Raw genomic sequence first — 27,073 nt, forward strand, 5'->3', positions numbered from 1 at the left:
TGGCAGATTCTGCTCAAGTGGCAGAGACTGGAAAGAAGAACATCAAGGGTTCTCTATTTGCTTTCAGACTTTTGCCCTAAGGAACGTAGTCACCTATGACACTGCATGCATCCAATCCTTTTTGCCTTCCATAACTCAAATCTGCAGGAAATGTCACTACATTCTTCAGAAAACTAATCTCCATTTGCAACTTGAATGGTTGACTCTATTCAAAGAATCAGCACTTTTCAGCACAAAAGTCACCACAGTCACTGTGGTAATCACCGGCACTGAGAATATAAGGCAGGGTTTTTCAGCCTTTTATTTTACAAGTGACACCTTTTATCAGTACCAGCAAAAGTGACAGCTGTGCACAGGAGTGGGCAGCTTGCCCCATAGTTAGGCCTTCACTCTGCACCTTCCATCCTCAAACTGAAGGGGGTCAGCCAAATGCAGTCATATCATGCCCACTGGTGTACCACCACACTAGCCACCTCCTTTGGGGGGGGGGAGTGTTTCAGGCCAGTGTCAAAAGGCCATCATGGCAGTGGGGTCAAGTATCACCAGTGGTACTAGTAGCACTGGTTGAAAAGGATTAGTTTAAGGATATTTAAAAAATCTAAATTATGCATTAAAGTAATTCCATTCTCATGACTGGGTAAAGAAATATTAATATTCTCACTACGTTGCATAATTTATTCTACTCCTGCAAGCTATGCAGAGCTTTTAAATGCTGCCCATTGTCTGCTGGAAATTCTCTTTAGCCCATCTCGCTACTTGGTGGAATTTAACCTATTTACATTTCTTTTTCCATGTCTAGTTTCTCCAGGCAAAGCAATAAGAAGTTTGCTTTTTAAAAGTGTGAGTGAAGGGCAATGGAAGATGAAATTCTCAAGATGCTGAAACATGCACAAGAGATGCAAATTCACCCTTCAAGCAAGGCAAATCACAAATGTACCCAAGACTAAGTCCTAGCTATTACGAATCATCCAGATATAGAGTCGGACCAATAAATGACCGAGTTAAAATGCCCATTGGGGGGATAAAGTGAGGGATAAATTTGTAAATAAATAAATAAACTTAGTGGTGTGTCAAACTGAGTGCGACTAATAGCCCACTCCTAATGGGTCCAGCCAGCAGCAGAACTCATATTCCATTGGTGCTGACTGCTATAAAGCAGTCAGTGCCAGCCGTACAGGGTGTTCCAGCAGTGTGCTGAATAGACAGGAACAGCCGCAGCCTTCCCACTGTGCCACTGCAGTTCCAAGGAGACCCATTGTGCTGTGGGAGGCTTACGGAGGTGTAAGGGGATTGAAATTCCCTTTCAACTCTGAAACCTCCTGATCTGCCCCCCTCTGGTAGATACAGCACACCTGTTTTGGTGCGCCTGCACTAGCAAGGAGGGGGAAGGATAGGATTGGGCTGTGAGTCTAGTTGGTAGTGACTCAAGGTCACGTCCCCAATTCTTCCAAGCAATGTCTCTCACAGCTTTAGCTGTAAAGGTGAAAATAATATTCTGAAGGCTCATATGTGCACAGCATGTACCCTGACATTAGCCCATTTCTGCCCAGCCCACAGGTGGATAGAATTGGGTGGATAGCCCACAAGTGGATAAAACCAACAGCATTTGATCCCTTTTGTGTAAATGCAACATTGGGCAGAAATGGCTTAAGCTAAAGTCTCTGCAAAGCTTACATTTTCCATTGTTTCATATTTCAAAAGTTTTGATTTGAAAGCTGAAAAATGTCAAGACTGGTTGCAACTCAGATCTCACTGTCTAATGCTTTTGTCAGTCCTTCCCAATGCTGTAATTTTCACTCCAGTACATATGCTGTCTCCTTCCCCATTCAAAACCTTAAGACACACTGAAATGTCCCCAAATCTTGGGTCCAACAGTACCTCCTATAAGCAGTAAAGGAATACTCTGCTTGGTGTACAGAGCTGAACTCTGGAAATCCTCTGATGTATCAGGGATATGTAGGAAAGAGATAAACCAAGGAAAAGTACCCTGTAAGGCATGGGTGCCCAAACCCCAGCACTGGGGCCACTTGCAGCCCTCAAGGCCTCTCAATGCGGCCCTCAGGGAGCCCCCAGTCTCCAATGAGCCTCTGGCCCTCTGGAGATTTGTTGGAGCCCACACTGGCCCGACGCAACTGCTCTCAGCGTGAGGGCAACTGTCTGACGTCTCGCGTGAGCTGTGGGATGAGGGCTCCCTCCACTGCTTGCTGTTTCACATCTGTGATGCAGTAGTGGCAGCAAATGAAAGGCCAGCCTGGTTTTCTGCAAGGCCTTTTATAGGCCTTGAGCTATTGCAAGACCTTCATTCATTCATTCATATAAGTTCACCTTTAATATATTCATTTATGTAAACTTAAATTTTAAATGTAAATTAATTATTTTTCCCCCCTGCCCCTGACACAGTGTCAGAGAGATGATGTGGCCCTCCTGCCAGAAACTCTGGACACCCCTGCTGTAAGGGAACAGTTCATTGTATCCAGAAAGCACAGATACATTCCTGCAAAATATATTGTAATTCCAAATATCAAGATTCTGCCAGTAATAATTCATGGCTACCATTCTTTCTGATTCCTCTCTAGTGAATGGCTATCCCACCTGGAGGCAGAGACTAGTACACCCCGTGTTTGGGAGGCTTGCGCTGCTTCCCTCTCCAAGCTGGTAGGCAGGTGCTGGTGGCGCTCACAGAAGGAGCGCACATGGTTGCACAGCGTAAGCAGAAAGCTAGTGATGTCTATCTCCTGCAGAAGCTCCTCACAGTAATCCATGGCTATGAGAAGGTCAGGGCTGCTGATGCTGTGACCCTGTTGCAGACTCCGAAACAGTCCTGTAGAGAAAGAGTTCTAAGATGAAGGGGCAATGCAGTTGCAACTAGGAATACCACAATCTATTAAAGAGCAGCGAAAACAAACTTCTTTTTTTCCTTTTTAAAGTATCTAAAATTTTGCTGGTTGAGGTTCTCTCCACTTCTGAACCAAGCCCCATGGTCACTATAGATATGAGGTATATAGATTGGCCGCAGTCAAATAGCACCCCCTCTCCTGCCCTTCCAGAATGAAGTCAAACCAGGCAGAAGAAGAGTAGAAGGGGACTTGCATCTCCCCCATCCCCAAGCTGGATGTTCCTATCCCTTACCTTTCACGTAGCACTGGTGGGAATGTTCTTGCAGTAAGGTGCAGTAACTCACCAATTCCTTGTGCTTAGGATCTAGCCAGGGAGCGCTGGTGGGGCACTCCACAGACTGGCTTCTGGAAGACAGAAGCACCCAACTTCATAAAAAAGGAGACTAATGAGGGCAAGGCCCCAATCCCTTCCTCATTCAACCTAGCTCTCCAGTTCTTTCATCATGCTCAAGTGTGGGAAGCAACTTCAGCTTTGCTTTATTGTTTATAAGCCTATACAAGCCCCTGCCAAACTGCTGGACACTGAGAAGCGACTGCATCCACCCCAGTATCTAAATAATATTTCATGGTCCAAGATTTGCCTGCTACATGCAGAAGTTCAGTTTAGCTTCCTGTGCACTTTCAGGAACTCACCTGAAAAAGATGTCCCGCAGAGACTTATCTGGCCTGGGACTGATCATCTGCTCCCGCAGCAGCTCCAAGGAGCAACTATAGATGTAGACAGGACAGCGAGCTCGGCAGCTCTCACCCAGGTCAGGCTGAGATGCCTGGCGGCTGAAGGAGATTCGACCTTCTCTTCTTGGTGCAGCATCTGAATCTCCTTGATCCTGGCCAATTTCTGTAGATAAGGATGTGACACAATGTCTGTAGGCAGCATTGGGAGCAGAAAGGAGACCACATATCTTCCTGATTGGCTTTTGGTAGCAGCTGCTAGGGAACAGGGAATTTCCTTATCATTTTGTCTGACAAGTTCCTGTGGGGAATGACTGGAGAGTTGCAGTGAAATAGATGTGTTAATCTTTGTTGTTTTTGCTGCTGCAGACTAACAAGGCTACCCTTCTCTAGAGCTTCAATTTCTGCAGGAGGACTGTCAAAGGTATCAGTTTCAAGCAGACTTTGCTTTTTTTTTTTTCTCCTCTCCCTTTCTTACAAAACAGGCACAAAAATGTTCCCTCTCCCCATAGGGAAGAAAGTGTTGGTGATTGTTGCATAACAAAATCTTGTTTAATGATGTTTGCAAATTAATAAAATTAGTCAATGATCAGAAGGTGGCAGGCCTGTGGAATGGCCTTTTTGTGGTTGACATCTTTGCCATCAGTTGGCTCCCAAGTCCATTTGCAACCTTCTCTCTGAAGCAAAGAGCCTGAAACCTGGTCTGTAGCACCAACTGCCAGAAGACTCTACTGAATACACTCTCATTATATGTGTGCAGCATGAACTCTTCTTAGTTTGGAAGAAATGGAATCAATCCAAGGTTTGGAGAACAGCTTCTTGGCAAATGGAGGGTGAAACATCTCCATTACTTGGAAAACAGGCATCTTGAGAGGGGTGTTCCCTATCTGAAGGTTCACCCTTTTAAAAAGCACAAATTCAGATGTTGTTTCCCTTTCACATGCCCCCTTTTTGAGGGAGCACTCCTTCAAAAATGGTTGGTCCTTATTTAGTATAATGAAGTCATGGTGCAATATTCCGTTCTATAAGGAGCAAGGGAACCAGCCAGCAATTCTTTTCCACTTGGCTATTATTCCAAATCAGAAAAAAAAAAATTGTGGGGCTAGTAAAGTTCGCCTTTCCTTAGTTACAGGCTTTAACAATGTCCCAAAATTTGTATCCAAGACTAGCTTAGGAAAATTTTGCCAGCATCACTAATTACCAGAGATACTCACCCACAGGGCGAAATTTTTGCCAAGTAATCAACCTTAAATTATCACCTCATCTTATCTCTGAGGTTGATCAGAGGGCAGAGCTTTTCAACTCCAGAGAAGTTTCCTTTCAAGCAAGCTGTGTTTCAAGCTGCAGGCACTGCATAATCATTAGAAGCAATGCAGAGATCCTTAGAGGGCTGTTAATTTCTATGGTCACCTTCCTAGGAAATTCCAGTCAAAGTTAACCTTTTATTCTCCTCCAGAGAAAAGGGCTCAAGGCTTCCATTGAAAGCAACTTCCTTCCACATTGCATTTTGCAGAGATCTGTTTTTCCCAACAACAGGATGTCATCCTCATTTCTCTTTGAAACAAAGTCTCAGACTACAATTCAGTGCACCATTACTTAAAAATAACACCCATGTAAAGCAATAGGTCTGCTTCTGAGTAAAAACGGTTGCAAGTACATGCAGCTGCACTTGCTCATCTCTCTGCTGTGAATTGCACACTCCCAGTTATGTGTTATATGTTATATGTAGAGTTTCTGGTTTAACACACCAGGCACATTAAAGGTGGATTTTATTCATGGTTTTCCTGCAGTGGTTTCCAACCTTTTTCACTTGCATATCCCTTGGCAGCCTATTTCCATAAATTGTACCCGTCATATTAGAAAAATGTTGGTAATTAATTATATAAGCCCTCATCTCCTTCATATGAAAACCCAGACTTCATGTATTCATCACAGTATTCTCTCTTTTTATCTGTTTGAAGAACTAAAGACTATGCCTTTGCAATGTTTTGCATCAGAAATGTCCTGAGAAATTCTTGGTGATTTCCATATTATGGAAATATGTCTGACAAATTCTGGAAACATATGGAAACTTTCCATATTATGTTTCAGTTTTTTTACTGTGTTGGTTTTTAATCACTGGTTCATACATGATGACCAAAAACTAGCTATTGGTGGGGCTTTCACAGCCAGCCAGCTACCTCCCTTCCTACCCTGCTGGCCCTGCAAAGCATTCTGGAGCATCACCTGCCTTTCTCTGCCATTATTCCATTCTTTTTCAAGTACTGTACTCCTAAAGATCCTATTGAGTGCCCCTGGGGGTACATGTACCCCAGGTTGAGAACCACTATTTTACTGGTATGTTGTTTACAGTGCACTTACTCTGACAGTGTTTACAAAAAGGTTGTGAAGACCAGAATTAAAAAAGTTAAAGAATAAAAATGTATCTTATGATTTTTTACTATGTTTTTAGTAAATAATAGAGACTGTACAGTTCTTAGGTAACAATTACAGGTAGATCATTTTTCAGGATCTGGCCTCGGGTAAAAAATCAGACAAAACTATATTCAGACACCCCCCTATGTTTAACCTCTGACTTATCCGAGGGTCCATGATTTTTGACTCAAAACCTGCCCTCGGTTTATCTGTGAGATCCACTTGTGGGCAAGTGTCTGCGGTAAATATTAAAGTGTGGCCAAAATATGTTTCTATACAGCGGGATGGACTTCCTGAAAGCGTTTAAGTGGGCATCAGAACTATTACAATTTGCACCTGGTCTAATCAAAAGGTTTCTGAATGCATACAGCGCAGCTTCCAAGTAATTCTGATCAGCACAACAACCAGTTTGCCTTTCCCAGTTATCTGGATTTTCAACTCTAATTTTTTTTCCTTCTGCCCAGATAATGAAGAAGTCATTGCACACAACAGCCTAAAACCAGAGTGGTAATATCATCTTGCCCCCACTTCCCCAAGATTCCATGCACAGGACCCGGTGGGCTGCAAAAGCAAACGTAAGTCAATACCATTGGGTGGTGTGACACTGACGGTAGGAAGTAACCCTATGGCCTCCAACTCCTGCCCTCCTTGGGAAGGTGTGGGTTCTGTCTCTTTTGAAGGTTTATCTTGCCCATAAGCCATCAATCTTTGTATATCTGGAAAAGAAAAACCAGAGTTTAGGGCTGTCATACCCAAGGCAGGCTCAGCATGTCTCAATGATCTTTTTCTAGGGGAGAATTGCATGAAAAAAGACTTTGAAGCTGTGAGAAAAATCACCCATTGGGGTAGCTACAGACGTTACATAACAAGGAAGACATTATCTGATGTGGATATCATTAATTAGTTCATTGTCAGTACATCTCACTCTCTTCATAAGACCAAGAACAATTAGTGTAATGTATTATATAGGCCACAATTTTTCTATCATAATACACAAGGACAGCATCTGACATTAGGTGAAAAATTCAACACCTCTGTCTTTCTACAAATCAGTTTCTATACCTTAAGACTACAAAGAAATATTTGAAAGTGGCATGATGTAATATAAAAATGTTTGCACCAGTGTCAGAATTCAACTTCCCCTGGCTCAGGGCTCAGGCCAATTCCTTTGTTCTGTAACCCTGTGCCTATCTACTGAATGCTGGCAAGTATTTGTCCCACTCTGAGGGCTAGGGCTCAACTTCTGTTATTTTCCTCTGATGGCTGCACAATTCCATTTTTAGTCAAGGGAGATCCTTACCTGGGAATGAAGCTGGTAGAAATGTGAGGAAAAGATGCTGTGAATTGACCAGCTTGGCATAGCATCGCCATTGGGGAAAAAGGGCATCAGACACACTTTCTGATGAGATCCCATTGCTTGACACTTCCGTGCTGTTCAGCATCTAAGACACGGTAAAGACAACATGACTGAGGCATGACTTTCTGACATGGGCACTCTGCTCCCCACCCAGATGCAGAAAACACACATTTTGGGTAGCAAAAATTGACAATTATCACTCATTCACATGGTTCCTCCAGCCCAAAACACAATGTCTTATAGAAACAGAACTATTGCACTGAGCAAGACCAATAGCTCCCCTTCTACTGGAAGGATGCATTTCCATGGGCAAAAAAAATAAACAGACCTTATTCACAAGAAAGAAAAACAAAGCTTCTGATTGCAGTACCAGGAACAGAGCAGGCTATTGCACAGCAGATTCTCCAGCTCATTCACAGATGCACACATGCTGCAAGACATTCTTTCACCAATTTGGAGTGGGAGGGAGGACAGCAGACTAGTAATGTTCTAAACAGAGGACTCTGACTTGGAAGGCACCCAGTGTAGGGGGCCTGGGGTAACCTTGGCAATTTGATACTTAGCTAAGTAGTTTGTTGTACCTGGGGGGCACTTGCAGAAGTAACTGTTTTCTTGTGGCCAGCACTATGGTAGGTGCTCACTGGATTCTGTTGCTCAGGTGCCACGGAAGCTTTTGTGGGCTCTGTGGAAAGGGAAGGAAGTAAAAAGCAATGGAAGCAACAGAGCAAGGAAGAGCCAAGCTGCATGTGCGTTTCTCACCTCGGAACACTGGGAGCATAAAGGGGGATGGGTGGCCATCTCGGTCCCGCTGCAGCACCTGCTCCATGAAGGCTGCATGATCTGTTCCTGACAGTGTAATCTCCCTGTCGCTGAGGTCATGTTGGAAACAGCCATGGAAGAGACTGAGAAGCATTTCATTGGGCAAGGAAGAAGAGTCCTTTGCAATCCCATCATCCTCTGCTATAAGACAAAGACCATCATTATGAGAACATCCTTTCCCTGGTGCTCCAGTTCAGCATACCAATCCATGATGAAGGAAGGTCTGAGAGGCCCATGGAGCTAAGGAAGACAACAACCTCCAGCTTCCTACCCCAGCAGAACGCAGCAGAAATAGTTCTGTAGGGAATCCCAGTAGTCCTAACAGCATTTCCCTTTCCCCATTCTTCTTTCCCTAGCCCTTCCACTGACAGTAATGGCAAGAAGTTCATTCCTACAAGACAGATACCAGAACTCATATGCTTTCAGATCTGTATCTTAAGTTCAGATGGGTGGGGGCTGTGGTTATTCAGAATGGAGGAACATAAATTCTGCAGATGTGCTGGAGCAGAGTCCTGCTTACTTCCCTCCTCTTTCCTGGGGACATATGCAAAAGTTTCAAAGCTAAGGAAACTTGCCTCCCATCAGCATCAGGAAGAACATTTCAATCTGCTGACACTTTGGAAGCAGCTTCATGAGGTCAAACTGGAAAGGAATCTCAAGCACACGGGACCCACCTCCAGGGTCACGACCTATAATATAAATCAAGAATGTAATCTTGACCACATATATAGTCCCACCTACAAAGTACATGCTAGTCAAATCACCTTCAGCAGCAGGAGCCCTGGAGTCACATGCTGGGAAAACCCAGTCCTTGTTCTGGCACAGTTGGCTGATATACTCAAAGGCAAGCATGGTGTGGATGCACATCAGATCTCGGGGATAGAGCTGGAATAGAGATCAGAAGGAAGACACAGGGCTGGCAATCAGACCACAAGGATCAAAATAGCTTCCTGGTTTCAGAAATGCCACTCAAGAAACAGAGCTGCCAGGACAAACTGCTAATAGTTGTAGAAGTGCTGACTCAATTGGGAGTCATTTCATATGCAGAAAAACTCTTGGTAGGAAAAGTCTAGTAAATGCCCATCTCTAGTCATGACCTAGCTGTGGGCAGATATGGCAAGTGGGCTTTAAAACAACAATAGACTGTGCTGAGTTGGTTGTCATGTCAAAGGCTCCTTGTATGGAGGCATACTGACAGTGACTCCAGCCAGAATTCTTACAAACTAAGGGACAAAAGGCGAGTACCCAGGAGACACCCCTTTCTAACTCCTGTTCTCCAGAGCCATTAATTCAGGAGTTGCCATGCCTCACCTTCCCCAGAAACATACCGCTTTAGGGACTTTCTGGTAGGTCAGGCCATGCAGGTGCCGCCAGCTGTCTGATGCACCATCCATACAGCCACTCTGTGGTTCCACCCAACACTCTGTAACAAGGTTCAGCTCCATATCCATGTCAATGGCTTCCACCTCTGTGTCATTGTCATCATCTGTAGAGAAACTTTAAGACAAACACGGTAACTTATGCATGGCCAGAGCATGCCTGGGTGCTCCTACATGACCATGATGGTGTGAAACCCCTTATTGATCCACATATGTGATCATTTCTTTTCCAGTTAGAGAGATTAATTGCTCAGTAGCCAAAATAACCATGTCTCTCTATTCATCTGATGAATTTTCCTGGCCAGCCTAGTCAGGGAACCATCACTAAGAAAGCTCTGTTCTGTTAGGAAAGATAAAGCCTGCCTTTAAATGTTTATTAGGGCAAGTCATCGTTTAGCCTGTGCCCTGTGACTCAGTTCAATGGGCGCATGGCCTTTGTGGAAAGAAAGCTAGATCAAAGTAGTTTGAATGAGGAGCTGAGAAAATTGTTTCCCACAGCAGTCAAAATGGAGTCTTATCTTTAAAGAATAAAAGCATGAACTTCATGCTAGCTCAGAATCACTCTGCTGAGACCGGTTATAGGAAGCTGTCCTATACTTAGTTAGACTATTGCTCCATCTAGGTCATGTCATGTATATGTACATGTTAGGCCTTGGTTAGCATGTGAAGCCTGAACCAAACTAAGTCAGTAACGGAGAAGTGGCTAGCAGTTCCTAGCTGCAAGAATGTGAGTAAACAAACAAAATGATTGTTGTCTCTCCTTAGCTGGCCAGAAAGGACAGACAACAAGAATTACAACCCACTGGAATGTTAGCACCTCTGCAGACAGAAAGGCACCTTATCAAGCTAATGAAGTGCAGCTGTGGATCTCCAGTTGGGAGGGGTAAGAACTAGGAGGGATAGCAACCAGACCCACTCCGAGAAGGTTCTGTCCTCAAAAGTTTCTGATTGGACAGTCTAAATAAGTATGAAGTCACCTCAGCACTATTAGCATAAGAAGTATAATAATGAGGGTTCCAAGGGGTGTGTGTGCTCCTTCTTGGGCAGAGATTTGGGTGCACATCCTGCACGCTGGGAGCCCCATTGTCCAACATGGGCATCTGGCCTCACAGGTAGCCTGGAGCTAAAAGATCTACAAGAGAAGCTGACCCGGGTGAGAGTTAGGGATTAATAGTGATAGCCAACTAGCTTTATTATTTTATTGCTGATATGTTTCCTAGATGTTTATGCCTCTAGCATTTGCTACCTTATGTACTTAATAAAGTAAAATCTCTTTTACCAAGTTGTTTCATTGTCTGTTGGGGAAACAGCCGTTTCCTAGCCGTTCAGCAAGCTACCAAGTGCTCATTGAGGTCTAGTAACTTGAGGACTGAAGCTTTAATTGGAGAAAGCGCTCAGTGCCTGCAAGGGATAGAATTAAGCCTAGAGGGTCTCAGTGTCCCTGGACTGAGTCACTGGCACATACAGGGTGGTGGCAGTACTATGGGACAGGGGGGCCTTGAGGGCTTTAGGGTTTGAAAGCCAAGAAGTCTGAGCACCCCAAACTCCCCTAAGTTTGTGACATGGTGGCATAGCGCTGGGATTTCAACTGAACTTTGTTCCCAAAAGCGGTTACACTTCAGGCAGAGGCAAACCTCTTCAAAGATTTCAGTGGTTTGTTATTTTGTCAGTAAGGACTGTTCTGCCTCAGCAATGTAAGCAGAACTAGCATAGGGACAGTATAGGGACTAGCACAGGGACTAGACAGCAACATGATGTTCAAAGACCAATTGCTTGATTTTGAAGAGGTGGAGGGGGCTGTGGGACCGATGCCAGTCAACATACTGGATTCCCAAACCCCAAGCCTAGTGGAAGAGGCTTACAGATCTGAGTCTGCACCACCTATGACCATGAAGGATGAGAGGCCCCCGAGAGGACACTCAGGGGTGCGCCGAACTCAACTTATGGAGAAAGAGAGACAGAGGTTCAAAGCACGTGCGTCATGGAGTGCAGAGAACCAGAGCAATCCGCAGAGGCACAACATGCCAACTGTGGCTGCCAGCAGGTCTGCTCTCAAATTTCAACAAGAGTTGGAGTGGACTGATGAAAGTGATGCAGAAAGCGATGAGGACCCTTGGATGTTGCCAAGTGGAGGCTCATGGCAAGGAACTGTTGTAAAAGGACAAAAGGATGAGTGGCCTGTCATTCAAAAGCCAGCATCGCGCTCCACGGTAAGAGCACAGCCTCCTTTACAACTGACATTTGAGCCTGCTGTTGTGAACCTGGCGTTGCCGGTTGCAGTACAAACGGCTTCCACACCTCCTCCACCCACTTCTGCACCAACAGCCCCACTGTCAACACAAGTAGCAGAGGATGCGAATGCTACCAGAGCTTCCCCAGGAACAGCAATGCCCTCAGCAGGAGACTGGGCTGCGATTTTTGCCATGCAACAGCGCCTCATAGAAATGCAGATGGAGGACTGGAGAGGGCAAAGGAAGCATCTCGCAGAGCAATGGGGCCGACACATGTTTCCAAGGTACGTCCGTGATGGGGATGCAATGTCCTATCTTGCTATGTTCGAACAAGCATGTGAGGATGTGCAAGTTCCTAAGAAGTTATGGCTGCTTGTGCTCCGTTCACAATGTGTGGGTACAGAACTAGCGCACATACTTGCAGGACTACCTAAAGAACAAAGGCACAATTACAAACTGTTTAAGTCCTTAGTCAAGGAGAATCTGGCCATAAATGAGCAACTGGCAAGGCAGAAGTTTCGCCACGCACAAATGAAGCCGGATGAAACGTATACTAATTTCCAGCTGCGTTTAGAGGGAGCTTTGACCACCTGAGCCGAGACTGCAGGAGCAGAAACTGTGCAGCAGTGGAGAGAGTTGATGGCGAAAGAACACCTTTTCTCCTATTTACCACCAGCATTGTCAGACTGGGTAGCAGAAAGACAGCCTGCAACCGCTCTGCAGTTGTAGAGGATAGCAGATGAAATTGCATCCCAAAGGCAGCATCACCGAGCCAGCATCAGAAGCCAACCAAATGGGCAGCCTAAAAGCTTTCAACAACAGCCAGCAAAGAAGGGAGGGGGAGGGGAGCAGCAGAGGTCCTGGCCGGCCAACAAAGAAACAGCCACCACCAAGCAAACAAAGCCAATTGACTTCCGCAAATTCCCAGGAAATGCTTCAGCCCCAACGACCAATAATCTCCTTTGCTACGAATGCGGTCAGGCAGGCCATGTAAGAAAGTTCTGTGGGCAAAATACCAATGGAAATGTTGTGCAAACTCCAACCCTAAGACTGTAAGTAAACCACTGCGGCCCCGGATAAACCTTGTTGCAGGGCCTTAGCGAATCTCATGAAGAAGAATGGGAGCCCAAAAATGAACAAGAAAAGCCCAGCTTAAACAGACTGCTTTTAGCCACACCAATCCCCTGAGAGGAGAGAGGGAGGGGCCGGCCCACTCCTCTGTCGGAAGAATTTCCCAAGTGCTTGTAAGCTCTAGGAGGGGGAGGGAGGAGTGAAGCCATCTCAGAAAACAATAGAGACTCTCTACCAGTTGTTATGACCACAGAATGGTCTACAGAGCCACTGCCGGGATGTGAAGTACTGGAGATGGACACTTTAATTTCCAGGGAGCAGCGAAAATGGGTGAATGACAAGTGAAGGCAACCTATTTCATTGTGTGTGGGGGGGAAATTCAAACCATAGGGTGTGAAGATTTTGGGAGTGACGTTTCATTCATTTCTCAAGAGTTGTTAGACTCTTTAGGAAATGAAACAGCACAAAAATCCAAGCATTGTACAGCCGTATATTTGTTTGACTCACCAATCCAAGGCCTAACATGTACATATCCATGACAGGTCAGTATTGTCAACACAGATTGGCAGTTGCTCTCCAGGGTTTCAGACAAGAATTTTTTTCTTTGCTCTACCTGGAGATGCCAGAAATTGAATCTGGAACCTTCAGCATGCAAAGCAGACACTCTAGCACTGAACCACAGCCCTTTCAATAAATCAGTGGTGGTTTTTCACAAGAATCCGTCTCTCCCCCATCCCCTCCAACAACAAGACGTAAAAGGAGGTCACTTCTTTGCTCTAAGACAGGGGTTGGCAACCTTTGCCAGCTTATGGGCAGGATGTTTGGCCATGACATCTTGATGTTCTGGGTTGCTGAGCTTCTGGAAGTGTCAGTGCAGAGCTTGGCGTGGGAGGCAAAACCTCCTGCCCAATTTGTCGCACACTGGACAGGGAATGGCAGAGCTGCTTGCCCTGGCAGAGTCCTGGTACAACACAACACAGGGACTCACAAGCCTGGGCAGGCAGCTCTGCCATTCCCTGTCTTGACACATAGCAAAAATGATGGGACGCTTTGCCTCCCAAGTTGATCTCTGCGCAGGCCAGATGACCTTTGGTGGTGGGTCAGATTCAACCCAAGGGCTGTAAGTTGCTGGCTCCTGCTCTAAAACTAAGCATCAACAGCATGGAAGAAATAATGTTAACACACTTATTTTGATGATTCATACCCCATCTTTTGATCAAATAGTCTCCATGCCAGCTTAGGCTTACAAGAGTTACGATGCCAGTTTGTCTTCCAGTGGTGGAGTAGCAGTTTATTGCTATGCAATTATTACGTAGTGAGTCCCTTACATTTCACTGAACTAATAGTTGGGCATGAAGTATTAAATTCATCTGTTTTGGGGTACTGACTCAGCCTGGCTGCACTCTGCGCTCAACATCAGAAACCCCACTTTATATTCCGCTGCCAAGTGAAGCACAGTTGGGTAGGAAGACAGGTCAAGGTTTTTTTGGTGGTGGCTTCTTGACTTTAGACTTCTCTCCCTGAGGACATCCAGTTGGTCCCTACTTTGGTCTCTTTTCAAGAGAGCAGTTGACTTTGCTGTTTCAGTTACCCTCTCTTTGAATTATCCAAGTTCTATTGCTTCTTTGTTTTATTACTGGTAATTTTTGTTTGCCTGCTTCTGTTAGGGAAGCAACTTGGTTGATTCGATAATTATTTTCTTTAATATTGTTTTATTAGTTTATTTATTTTGTTCCTTTAATAGGACCAAAATGTGATCCTAAAACTATTTTAAAGAAAACGTAGAGCCAGGGAATGGAAACATGGCCAGCAGAAGCTTTTGAAAAGCTTCCTTTCAACCCAGGTAGATTGGAGCAGTGTTTATAAGTGGGAAGGAAAAACAAGTGGGGAACTCACTCATGTTCATTTTCGGAGTAACAGGTCTGCCCAAGACATGAAGTACTAGAAGTGTACATAACAGAGGGATCTTCAAGCTTTCACAATGCTATGTTTCCATCTTATCTGTGCTGGAAGAACATCTATACATTCTCAGTCAGAAACCCCCTTGTTCCAGAAATAAATGCTGGTAATGTTTCTCTCAATTCCATATCTTCCAGGAATCCAACAACTCTAATAGCATCTAGGAATCCCTGTTGCTGCACGCTACCTATAGCAACAGGCCTGCTTTCGCAGTTCCCCAGGTTGTAGAGTTCTTCTCCTCACCTGTCTTTAGTAGACGTGGAATGTGGTGGGAACAGCACATATTGGACAATGCAGGTGTGCTTTTCACTGCTGCTGTCTCTTGAGGAATCACTCTGTGGAAGAAAACCCGTAAGAGTAGTTCTGTTTCTTCATCACCTCTTCCTTAAGACACTGTCTAGGGGTGCTGATGCCAGGAGAGAAGCAGCTAAGCAGTACAACTTGCAGTCACCTTAAAAATATTAGATGCAGCCACTCCTCAGCTCTAAGGTTCAATGTGCTTTTCATGGAGGACAGGCCAGAAGGATTAGAATGCGAAGTTTCACTTGTCAAGCACTCACCTTATTGTTAACAGTATTTATATACCGCTTTTCAACTAAAAGTTCACAAAGCGGTTTACAGAGAAAAATCAAATAACTAAATGGCTCCCTGTCCCAAAAGGGCTCACAATCTAAAAAGATGCAAATGAATACCAGCAGACAGCCACTAGAACAGACAGTGCTGGGGTGAGGTGGGCCAGTTACTCTCCCCCTGCTAAAAAAAGGAGCACCCACTTGGGTAAGTGCCTCTTACCCAATTAGCAGGGGTTACTCACCTTATGAGTAGTTTTTCCACATATTGCATACCTAGACCTCAAGCCATAGTCATGCACTGCTTTCTATAAGACTGTTGGAGGAGCACCAGCTTCCCCGGCAATAATCCAAATGCACTCTAAGAAAAGCTATGAAGGAGAAGGACATGGGGACCATTTTCCTACCAAGAGTCACTGAGGTACATTGGGCTTAATGCAGAGCCTCAAAAGAGTTGGACCTCTGCTTGGGAGGATTCTAATGCTGCACTAACAGATAGAAGAGCAGGGTTGGTGAACAATAGGGATTAGCAAACAAGGCCTACCTTCATGGGCAGCTCGAGCACCATGCTAATAATCCCATCACCGCTGGAGGCAAAATGGAATCCCTCAGACAGACGAACTCTGCACATCCCAGAAGAAAACCACAGACATTTACTGGCTCTGATCATCATCCACTGCAGCACTTCACATACTTACTGCCCAACCCTATCCCCCACCATTGGCAACAATTCAGCCACACCAACATGGTGTGTGCTGCATCAGGGGGAAGGGCAATCAAGAGGTAAGGAAAAATATTTTTCCCTTACTTCTCTGTAGGCCTCCTTGTGGCCTATAAGTCTCCTTGCACCCAAGCCAGCTATATAGCTGAGGTAAGTCTGAGGAGCGAAAAGGGGCACGATGGATTCACCCTTCCCTCCCTCCCCTGCCCAAAACTCCTCTTGTCCTTCCCCTCTCCACCCCTGCTACCAACCTACCATGAGAGTCTCCGACCAAAGATGAGAGAACTGGAATGTCTGGTGACAAGGGAAAACACTGACAGAGTGGGCATAACTGAAACCTGGTGGAATGCAGAGAATCAGTGGGATACAGCAATCCCAGGTTATACAGGAGGGACAGGGAAGGGTGTGTTGGAGGTGGGATGGCCGTTTATGTTAAGGAAGGGATAGAATCCAGCAAAGTAGAGATTGAAGGTGGGTCCGACTCCATAGAATCTCTATGGGTTAAATTACCAGGCCTCAGGAGTGATGTAATACTGGGGGCGTACTATCGTCCTCCAGACCAGAAACTGGAAGGGGACCTTGAAATGAGGAAACAGATCAGGGAGGTGACAAAGAGGGACAGGGTTGTAATCATGGGGGACTTCAATTATCCTCATATAGACTGGGTCAATTTGTGTTCTGGTCACGAAAAGGAGACTGGATTCCTTGACATGCTAAATGACTGTGCCTTAGAGCAGCTAGTCATGGAGCCCACCAGAGGACAGGTGACTCTGGATTTAATATTGTGCGGTACTCAGGACCTGGTTAGAGATGTCAATGTTCCTGAGCCATTGGGGAACAGTGATCATGCTGCGATCCATTTTGACATGCACTTTGGGGGAAGAATACCAGGCAAATCTCTCACAAAAACCCTTGACTTCCGACGAGCGGACTTCCCTCAAATGAGGAGGCTGGTTAGAAGGAGGTTGAAAGGGAAGGTAAAAGGAGTTCAAGTTCTACAGAGTGCATGGAGGTTGCTCAAATCAACAGTAATAGAGGCCCAGCAGAAATGTATACCGCAAAGGAAGAAGGACTCCACTAAATCCAGGAGGGTGCCCGCATGGCTAACCAGCCAAGTTAGAGAGGCTGTAAAGGGCAAGGAAGCTTCCTTCTGTAAACTGAAATCTTGCCCTAATGAGGAGAATAAAAAGAAACATAAACTGTGGCAAAAGAAATGTAAGAAGGTGATACAGGAGGCCAAGAGAGACTGTGAGGAACACATGGCCAGCAGCATTAAGGGAAATAATAAGAGCTTCTACAAATATGTTAGAAGCGGAAACCCGTCAGAGAAGCGGTTGGCCCTCTGGATGGTGAGGGAGGGAAAGGGGAGATAAAAGGAGACTTAGAGATGGCAGAGAAATTGAATGAGTTCTTTGCATCTGTCTTTACGGCAGAAGACCTCGGGCAGATACCGCTGCCCGAACGGCCCCTCCTGACCAAGGAATTAAGTCAGATAGAGGTTCAAAGAGAAGATGTTTCAGACCTCATTGATAAATTAAAGATCAATAAGTCACTAGGCCCTGATGGCATCTACCCTAGAATTATTAAGGAATTGAAGAATGAAGTTGCTGATCACTTGACTAAAATATGCAACTTGTCCCTCAAAACAGCCATGGTGCTAGAGGATTGGAGGATAGCAAATATCATGCTAATCTTTAAAAAGGGAAAGAGGGGGGACCCGGCAAACTATAGGCCGGTCAGCCTAACATCTATACCGGGTAAGATGGTGGAATGCCTCATCAAAGATAGAATCCCAAAACACATAGACGAACAAGCCTTGCTGAGGGAGAATCAGCATGGCTTCTGTAAGGGTAAGTCTTGCCTCACAAACCTTTTAGAATTCTTTGAAAAGGTCAACAGGCATGTGGATGCGGGAGAACCCGTGGACATTATATATCTGAACTTTCAGAAGGCGTTTGACACGGTCCCTCACCAAAGGCTACTGAAAAATCTCCAGTCAGGAAATTAGAGGGCAGGTCCTCTCCTGGATTGAGACCTGGTTGAAGACCAGGAAACAGAGAGTGGGTGTCAATGGGCAATTTTCACAATAGAGAGAGGTGAAAAGCAGTGTGCCCCAAGCATCTGTCCTGGGACTGGTGCTCTTCAACCTCTTCATAAATGACCTGGAGACAGGCTTGAGCAGTGAGGTGGCTAAGTTTGCAGACGACACCAAACTTTTCCGAGTGGTGAAGACCAGAAGTGATTGTGAGGAGCTCCAGAAGGATCTCTCCAAACTGGCAGAATGGCAGATGCATTTCAATGTAAGTAAAGTAATGCACATTGGGGCAAAAAAATCAAAACTTCACATATAGGCTAATGGGTTCTGAGCTGTCTGTGACAGATCAGGAGAGAGATCTTGGGGTGGTGGTGGACAGGTTGATTAAAGTGTCGACCCAATGTGCGGCTGTAGTAAAGAAGGCCAATTCTATGCTTGGGATCATTAGAAAAGGTATTGAGAACAAAACAGCTAATATACTGCTGTTGTACAAATCTAAGGTAAGGCCACACCTGGAGTATTGTGTCCAGTTCTGGTTGCCGCATCTCAAAAAGGATATAGTGGAAATGGAAAAGGTGCAAAAGAGAGCAACTAAGATGACTGTTAGGCTGGGGGACCTTCTTTATGAGGAAAGGCTACGGCGTTTGGGCCTCTTCAGCCTAGAAAAGAGACGCCTGAGGGGGGACATGATTGAGACATACAAAATTATGCACGGGAACGATAAAGTGGATAGATGCTCTTTACACTCTCACATAACACCAGAACCAGGGGACATCCACTAAAATGGAGTGTTGGGAGAGTTAGGAAAGACAAAAGAAGATATTTCTTTACTCAGCATGTGGTCGGTCTGCCATAGGATGTGGTGACGGCATCTGGCCTGGATGCCTTTAAAAGGGGATTGGACAAGTTTCTGGAGGAAAAATCCATTATGGGTTGCAAGCCATGATGTATATGTGCCTCCTCCTGATTTTAGAAATGGGCTATGTCAGATGCAAGGGAGGGCACCAGGATGCAGGTCTCTTGTTATCAGGTGTGCTCCCTGGGGCATTTGGTGGGCCGCTGTGAGATACAGGAAGCTGGACTAGATGGGCCTATGGCCTGATCCAGAGGGGCTGTTCTTATGTTCTTATGAGAGACAGAGCGTCCAGGGGTCACTGTCGTTTGTAGCAGCAGCTTGAAAGCGCATGACAATGGCCCGGCTTTCATGCCCATGTAAAGAGCAGTGCACTGCCTGAACACAAATTCTGACAGTGCAAGGCCCAGACAGGACTGGGCCCTGAAACATCCAGTTTCCTCAAAAATTCACACACTGACGCACCTTGTTCTCTCAACAATTCCTCCTTCCCCCACTGAAAGTTCAACCTCATTTTCTCACACCCATCTACACTTTGCCAGCAAGGACGCCTTTCCTTCCACCACACACTGATGGTGGAAGGGTTATTTTAGTATGGCATAACTGCCCTTGACCTCCCTAACTACTTCTGTAAGCTTGAATTCACCCCTACTGCCAGGGTGCACACTTACTCTGTGAGAGTGGACAGCAGTTGTGCCACAGCTGTGATGGGCACTGCGGGTACAAGCCCTGATTGCACACACCAGATCCAACGCTGGTGGTAGAAATAGCGAGACAAGGAAGCCAAGGTGGACGAAGCTGTGCGGTTGGCCACCATAGAGAGGGGTCCTGCCATGGGGGGATTCTCCAGGGGGAGGAGACATGGAACACGGTAGTCAGAGGGCAGTTTCTCATATCTAGGGAATGGAGAGGGAGAGAAAGCACAGAAAATATACAACTATACACATCAGACTGCTCATCATTAGCCACAATAAACCACATTTTGAAGGACCGGTGAGCCACCTCTATGAATTTCACCTTACAAGACCACAGCATCCTACTGTGTGAGGGAAAGGTTCAAACATGCACTGGCAAACACAAACCAAACTATAAAATCTAATTCTGAGATATCAAAAAATTCTGCATCCAGAATAAACTGTGAATAAATAAATTTATTTAGGTGCCTTGTTTTCTTGCAGGGGTGAGGAGTTGCAAAATTAGCACTGCTTTTCAGATCCTGGAAAGAATATAGGTCTTGTAGTAAATACCAGGGACTGCAAAAATGAATGAATGCAGGTTCCAGAAGTCTCAGAGGCCTATACGAGGGTCGTCCAGAAAGTAATGCACCACATTTTTTTTCTTCAACAATTATTTATTGAACACAATGAAACTTACACACAAGAAAGAATGATGTTTCTTCTACACTCCCTATTTTTCCACGTAATATCCGTCCAGTTCTATGGCCTTCCTCCAGCGAGACACAAGGGCATGTATGCCCTGTCGGTACCACTCCTTGTTCTGGTCACGAAGCCATTTCTGCACTGTGCGAATCACCTCTTCGTCATCCTCAAAATGTCTTCCGCGAATGACATCCTTTAATGGCCCAAACAAGTGGAAGTCTGAGGGAGCTAGGTCAGGGCTGTAGGGTGGATGGGGTAACACAGTCCAACTCTGTTTAGTGATGTGTTCCGAAGTCCTCAAACTTGTGTGAGGCCGAGCGTTATCATGTTGAATCAAACATTCACCTGGGTTGTTATGGCGCCGAAGTCACTGGAAGCGCTTCTTGAGTTTGGTTAATGTCTTCACATAAGCTTCAGAATTAATGGTGCTGCCTCTTGGCATCACATCAATGAGTATGACGCCCTCACAGTCCCAAAACACAGTGATCATGACCTTACCGGCGGAAGCAGTTGCTTTGAATTTTTTTCTTCTGTGGAGATTGAGGATGACGCCATTCCATCGACTGTCGTTTTGTTTCGGGCTCAAAATGGTGAACCCAGGTTTCATCACTTGTCACAATCCTGGACAAGAACGCTTCCCCCTCATCTTCAAAACGTTTCAGCAACTCAGAAGAAATGTTTTTTCTGAGAGATTTGTGGTCCACCGTAAGACAGCGCGGAACCCATCGTGCACACACTTTTGAGTAATCAAGAGCACGGATGATTGCATTCACACTTCCTTTGCTGATTGACAGCTTCAGCGCCAACTGCCTAGTCATTATGCGTTGGTTCTCGTGAATGAGCACATCAGCAAGCTGCGTCTTGTCAGGTGTGACAGCCGTGGATGGCCGCCCCGAACGCTGCAAATCTTGGAGCTCTGCCTTCTAATGGCCTCACCCTCTGTGCCCAGCAACTAACCGTACTTCTGTCAACTGCAGATTCTCCATAAACTGTACACAAACGTTTGTGAATGTTCCCAACAGTTTCTTTCTCCGCAGTGAGAAATTCAATGACGACACGCTGCTTGTAACGTACATCACTTACAGACGCCATTTCGAAACACTGCTGCAGCTACACTATCTGTCTGAAAAAACCAAAAATTTGTGTGCGCGCTCCTGAAAATTTAAATAATGTATATCTAAAGTTTCGCATTCGTACCATTACTGTAGGCTGAGGAAAAAAATGTGGTGCATTACTTTCTGGGCGACCCTCGTAATTCCCTCTTCATCCCAGCATAGCATCTTTTCCAGATGCTATTGCTAGTGTCTCTTTTCCATCTCTGTGAGCCCTTTCAGAACAGGGAGTCATTTACTGATTTGTTTTGCTATGTAAACTGCTTTGTGAACTACATTTTGTTGAAAAGCAGTATATAAGTATTTATTAATAAGTCAGATGTGACAATCAGGGTCTCGTCTGCAGTTATTCGCTCAATCCAGACTTTCCATATTCCAGATCTAATGAAACTAAGGAAAGGAATGTTCAGCGCGCACACATGTCCCATCTTTGATACCTGATGAGGAGCTTCTCCAGAGGTTTGTGCAGCACTATAAGGCAGGGCCTGTCAGAAAGGGTTGGCTGGGCCGCAGGCACAGGAGGTGATTTTGATGGCGAGCTGCTGCCAAGGATCTTCCTCTTCACTTTTGGGGTTGCCTCTTTGCTTTGCACTCTGTGGGGGAAACGCAACTGCAAGATCCGATCTCGCAATTCTTCCACTATCTGTTGGAAGAAATGTAGGTGGGCATGTACAAGAGCATCCTACTACCATATGAAGAAGAGATGCTGGAAGCCAGAAGCCCCCTTATCTATATGAGGAAGACATGATGCAGGCCAACTCAGTACTAGAATCCTTGAGGCTCACCATCCTGTTTTTACCAACAACCTGTAGAACTCAGTTAGCTTAAACCAGAGGTGTCAAACTCGTTTCTTAGCAAGGGCCGAACAGCATTCATGATGCCTGCTGAGGGCCAAAAGTGATGTCATTAGGCAGGAAGTGATGTCATTAAACAGGTCATAACCAAAAATAAGCTCTTTTTCAAACTTAGGAACTCATAGCTGCAAATGACAAAGAGAAAATATGCAAATCTTGATCATACTTCAAGATACAGGAGAGCCCACATGACTCTCCTGTATCTTTCAGCAGTAACACCTTTCAGCAGTAACACCTCAGCACTGCTCAGTGGCTGAGAGCCTGAGGGCCAGATAAAAAGCTTTTGCGGGCCGCATCCAGCCCCCTGGCCTTATGTTTGACACCCCTGGCCTAAACAGTACTAAAAGAGACAACAGTCTATCTTTTCTCAACAAGTCCATGAAGATTTAGATCAGACATAATACCTACACAAAATATCAGCTTAAAGAGTGTGCTTTTTAAGAGTCTATCAGCCAATTGGGAGGTGGTGGGGAGGAGGCTACCTTTGCTCACCAATTCCACTATTTATGTTTGGAAGTGAAGCTTCTAACTCTGTAAGCTGAAGAACTTCAGATGCAAGACTGGTAGAGCTAAAGCTTTACTCCAAGTAGCACATAGCTACCTAACCAACCAATACTTGATACACAGAGATGGGAGAAAATGGTGGTAACACAAAACACATTAATGCTTTCTGCACTTCTCATTTTGTTAAAAATCTAAAACTAAAAAACCTCTGAAATCTATGAAAAAATAAAACCGTTTTATTTTGTTTTTATTATTTAATGGGTGTGTATGATCAAGGGTAATGCTGCATCTGAATCTGCTGACATTATACCACCTATATCACTTCCGTAATACACTTTTAAAGCAATTATAATTTATAATCATCATGTAAATTTTGAGTAAAAAAACACATAACACCACACTCTCACTTTGGAAAATACCGAAATCTATAAAAAAAATAAAAACGTTTACTCCCCTGTCTATTGATATGTAAATGTATTTTTCTGCAGTTTTCTAGATTCTCACTATAACCCAAGGAAAGAAATGTAGTACTCACTTTGTTCCTGGTTTTAGCAAGTGTTCCAATTGGGAATCCTAGCCGAAGAACCATGCACGGGGCTTTAGAAATGATCCGCACCACATAAAATGAAAAAGGAGGTTGATCCTCAGAGCTGAAGAACAAGGAACAAATAGCAGGTGGAGTAGCTTGACAAGGCTATTGCACCTTGAGGCAGGCACTGACAAAATTACCACTTCAGATAAGAGTACCCCAATAACATCTCCACACAGCCAGGAAGCCTTGGCACAGATGAAGAGCAGGTTGATTTTGAAGTCCTGTCCCAATGGCTATTGGGCCTAGCTGTATAGAGTCCATAAAACTCAGCCTATTTTAGCTGCAACCTGCAGCAACATCCATAATGCAAACTACTACAGGATTTAAAAAAAACAAAACCAGCCTGCACCAAGGGACATCCAGGTTGTTGGGAGATTTTAGAAGAACATTTCCTTTGAGGCCGGTTACTTAACGGGACTGGGCTGACCTGTTGCTGCAGCAACAAAACACTCTAACCCAGGGGTGCTCACACTTTTTTGGCTCGAGAGCTACTTTGAAACCCAGCAAGGCCCGGAGATCTACCAGGGGGGAAGGAAGCATCTGACAGACACCCCCTTTAATGTATGGAGCCCCTGCTGGAGTCTAGTCAGTTTCGTCAGTTTTGTTGCTGCATGCCTGAAGAGCAGCTAAAGTGTCAGTTTCAGTGTCAGTTTAGCTAAATATGTCAGTTTCGTCTAGGCACTAGACGAAACTGACATAGTAACAGTTTGGAGAGACAGGATTCCGCGATCTACTCATTTTGCCTCGCGATCTACTGGTAGATCGCGATCCACCTATTGAGCACCCCTGCTCTAACCAGAGTCTTTCTGGACTGACTGAGTACAGAGTGTAACAGCTTTAGCCCTCTCTGCTATCAACTCTGTATCAAGCTGCTTACCTTCGCATAAGCTTGACGTAGGAGTAGCCTTCCACCAGTACAAAACTACTCCAATCGCGTAGCAAAGAAGTCAGCGCTGAGTGTGAGATGCGACACTGAATAGTGCTGTAGCGGCCATTGTTGCCTGGGGTGTGCAAATGCTTCGGGACTGGCCTGTGAAATATATCCAAGAGTTACTATCCATGGCTCAGGGAAGACTGCCCCTCCACTCCCTTAGGGTAAAATTTGTACAAGGCCCTTTTCCTCAACATCTTGGAATGCTACCAATAAAGACAACCTGGACTATCAACCCTGAGGCATATGTCAGCACTAGTTAAGGTACCAAGCCACAGCCCAAATCTTGTACTCTCTGTGCATACTTCCACACCCATGATCCCCACAGCAGCCCAGTCTGCACGTACATGTCATGTTCCAAGAGGATAACAATACGGTGCATGTGCAGCCACCTCTGCCAGAAGTTGGCATCCATGGACAAGATGGGCTTCCAATAAGCAGCAAATTGTGAGTGACTGGAGTCTGAGCTGCTATGCTGCAATGACAGTACCTAAAAGGGGAAGAAAGTGTTCTTTATTTTGTCTTTGCCTTTATGGCACGGAACTGCCATGTTCATTTCCCAGAAGGCAGAGCCATGTTAAGCACAAGGCTGGCTGAAGTCATGCTTCCCAAAAGTAGCTCAGAGTCATCTTCATACAAGTAAAATCCTGCTGGATCAGGCCAGAGGCCCATCTAATTCAGCATATTGTTTCCCACAGTAGCCCACCAGTTGCCTTTGGAAAGCTTAGAAGAAAGATACCAAGAAAGGGATACTTCTCTCCTTCCACACCTGCAACTGGTCTTCAGAGGCACACTGCCTCTGAACCTGGAGACAGTGCATAGCCTTCTTGCCTAGTAGCCTCTGACAGATCTGTCCCTTGTGAGGACTTCATCAGAAGTTACAGATTTGAAGGGAAAGCTCACAGACACCATTGCTGGGCCTGGCTTCCATCATCGGACTGCAATAAGAATACACTGGCACACGCAATATCCTAGCAAAGCAACAAGCCACAACTGCAACACAAGACTGGCATTTATGACTCTTTTGTGCACTATGACTATTGTTAATCATAACTCCTTCATTCCCTCACCAGCAAGACTAAATGTCTGGTTCTCTCACTGATATTGAAGTGATACCACCACTTTGATAAGTGGCAATCTGCAAAGGGCAGCATGACCCTAAACTCTCTACGATGGGGGAAGGGAACTCTCCAGACAGGCAAAGCGTAAGTAGATATAACAACTGTGTCTCCATTCTTTCAAGCAAGACTCAAGTAGAGGAAAAGCATACCGGTGTGGTGGATCCTGGAGGAATGTAAAACAGTGGCACTCCATTTCTGGTGCTCTCAGGGATGGTGAAGTGCTCTGGGACGCTGTCAAATGACTGCAGATGAACTAGCATCTGGTCGGTTTGGTTGATGCTGAAAAGGCAAAAATCACCCCCACAATTTCAGAGTAATATCATTACAGTGGGCCCTCAGCATCTGCGGGAGATCCGTTATAGGACCCTGCACAGATAAGGAATTCTGCAAATAAATGAAACTGGGGGGGGGGGGGTCCTTTGTGGTACCACAATTACTTATCTCTGCGCCTGGCCTTCCAGAGGCCTCTTCAAAAGCCTCCCAAAAATGACTGGAAGGCACTTCCAGTTTGCACTGGTGAATTGGAAGTGACTTCTAGTCAAGTCCTCTGAGGCCCTCCAGGAAGTCGTCTGAGGCCCTTCAGCCTCAGCCTTGACATACGTGGATATTCAAATCTGTGGATGCTGAGCCCACAAATAAGGAGGGCCCACTGTATTATGTGATCACTAACCTGCCCCGAGATAGTTAATGTCTACTTCTTTCTCTGAAAGCACAGCTGATACTTTTACCTACTAATATAATTGTCTCCTGTGAATACTGTCCAGCAGTGGAAATAGAAAAAAATTCTTCAGAACAGTAACAGCAGACAGCAATGATACCTAACAGAGAAATACATTCTCCATTTCAAGAGCCTCACCTGGAAAATTTGACATATGTACTGCTCATACCTTTGGAAAGGAATTACACAGTGGAGCAAGTCCTAACAAACCTGCCATCAAGCTAGATTCACCTTTGCAGTGTGTTCCAGAAACGGCGTATCACAGTCGTGCGGTACAGGCTGGTGATGGGTTTCCGCATGGTACAGCTGATGTCATGCAAAATGTCATAGCTTCCTTCCATAGTCACTTCTACCCACGTGCTACGCTTGGAAGGGTCCAGGGGCCACGGTGCTACTGCCAAGTACTCAATCCTCATATTGTGCTTCCATAGCAGAACTAGCTTTACTTCCAGTTGTGTGCCACCTAAAAGCATACAATAGGACTGTGAGCAACGGATTATAATTCAACATTGCCTCTTCCATCCCACTCCCCACACCAAGGTCTTCAATGTAGTTTACCTGGAGATGATATACGTGCCTTGTTTCTGACATTCTGAATCTTTGTTTCTAACAGATGTCACATCAGAGCTACCTCCAAATCATGAGCAAGATGTTTATTTTTTTGTACAAAGAATTCTTGGACGGTCATATTTTGCCAGGTTGGATTAATGTATTTTTGTGTCAGATCGAACTCAAAACAGGCATTACTAATTTCTGCCTTAATTTCTTATTCACATAACTACATTTGACAATAAATACTTTGTTGAAGAAAGGCTGTAGAGTCCCAAACATGCTGGAATTTGATTACTCCACTATATGTTTTGTGTCTGATTGCATTTCCCCTT

At 45.1% G+C, this 27,073-nt stretch overlaps 1 protein-coding gene across 5 annotated transcripts in view; it reads right to left on the minus strand.

Moving 5' to 3' along the window:
- SZT2 (SZT2 subunit of KICSTOR complex) overlaps window positions 1-27,073 on the minus strand; it is a 94,693-nt gene that overhangs the window by 40,083 nt on the left and 27,537 nt on the right. For 4 of the 5 annotated variants that reach the window (XM_066625314.1, XM_066625313.1, XM_066625317.1 and 1 more), the window contains 19 exons: window positions 26,421-26,652; window positions 25,621-25,750; window positions 24,698-24,840; window positions 24,297-24,449; window positions 23,363-23,477; window positions 21,907-22,112; window positions 19,650-19,874; window positions 15,914-15,992; window positions 15,044-15,135; window positions 9,489-9,657; window positions 8,925-9,045; window positions 8,736-8,849; window positions 8,101-8,301; window positions 7,923-8,023; window positions 7,285-7,426; window positions 6,572-6,700; window positions 3,531-3,735; window positions 3,130-3,242; window positions 2,593-2,821 (listed from right to left, as the gene is read on the minus strand). In XM_066625314.1, coding sequence (XP_066481411.1) covers window positions 2,593-2,821; window positions 3,130-3,242; window positions 3,531-3,735; window positions 6,572-6,700; window positions 7,285-7,426; window positions 7,923-8,023; window positions 8,101-8,301; window positions 8,736-8,849; window positions 8,925-9,045; window positions 9,489-9,657; window positions 15,044-15,135; window positions 15,914-15,992; window positions 19,650-19,874; window positions 21,907-22,112; window positions 23,363-23,477; window positions 24,297-24,449; window positions 24,698-24,840; window positions 25,621-25,750; window positions 26,421-26,652 — 2,899 coding nt within the window. Of the gene's footprint in view, window positions 1-2,592; window positions 2,822-3,129; window positions 3,243-3,530; window positions 3,736-6,571; window positions 6,701-7,284; window positions 7,427-7,922; window positions 8,024-8,100; window positions 8,302-8,735; window positions 8,850-8,924; window positions 9,046-9,488; window positions 9,658-15,043; window positions 15,136-15,913; window positions 15,993-19,649; window positions 19,875-21,906; window positions 22,113-23,362; window positions 23,478-24,296; window positions 24,450-24,697; window positions 24,841-25,620; window positions 25,751-26,420; window positions 26,653-27,073 lie in introns of those variants that run through there. The other variant, XM_066625318.1, reaches the window with a different exon arrangement.

The sequence above is a fragment of the Tiliqua scincoides genome, chromosome 4, assembly GCF_035046505.1.
Source record: "Tiliqua scincoides isolate rTilSci1 chromosome 4, rTilSci1.hap2, whole genome shotgun sequence".
Lineage (NCBI taxonomy): Eukaryota > Metazoa > Chordata > Lepidosauria > Squamata > Scincidae > Tiliqua > Tiliqua scincoides.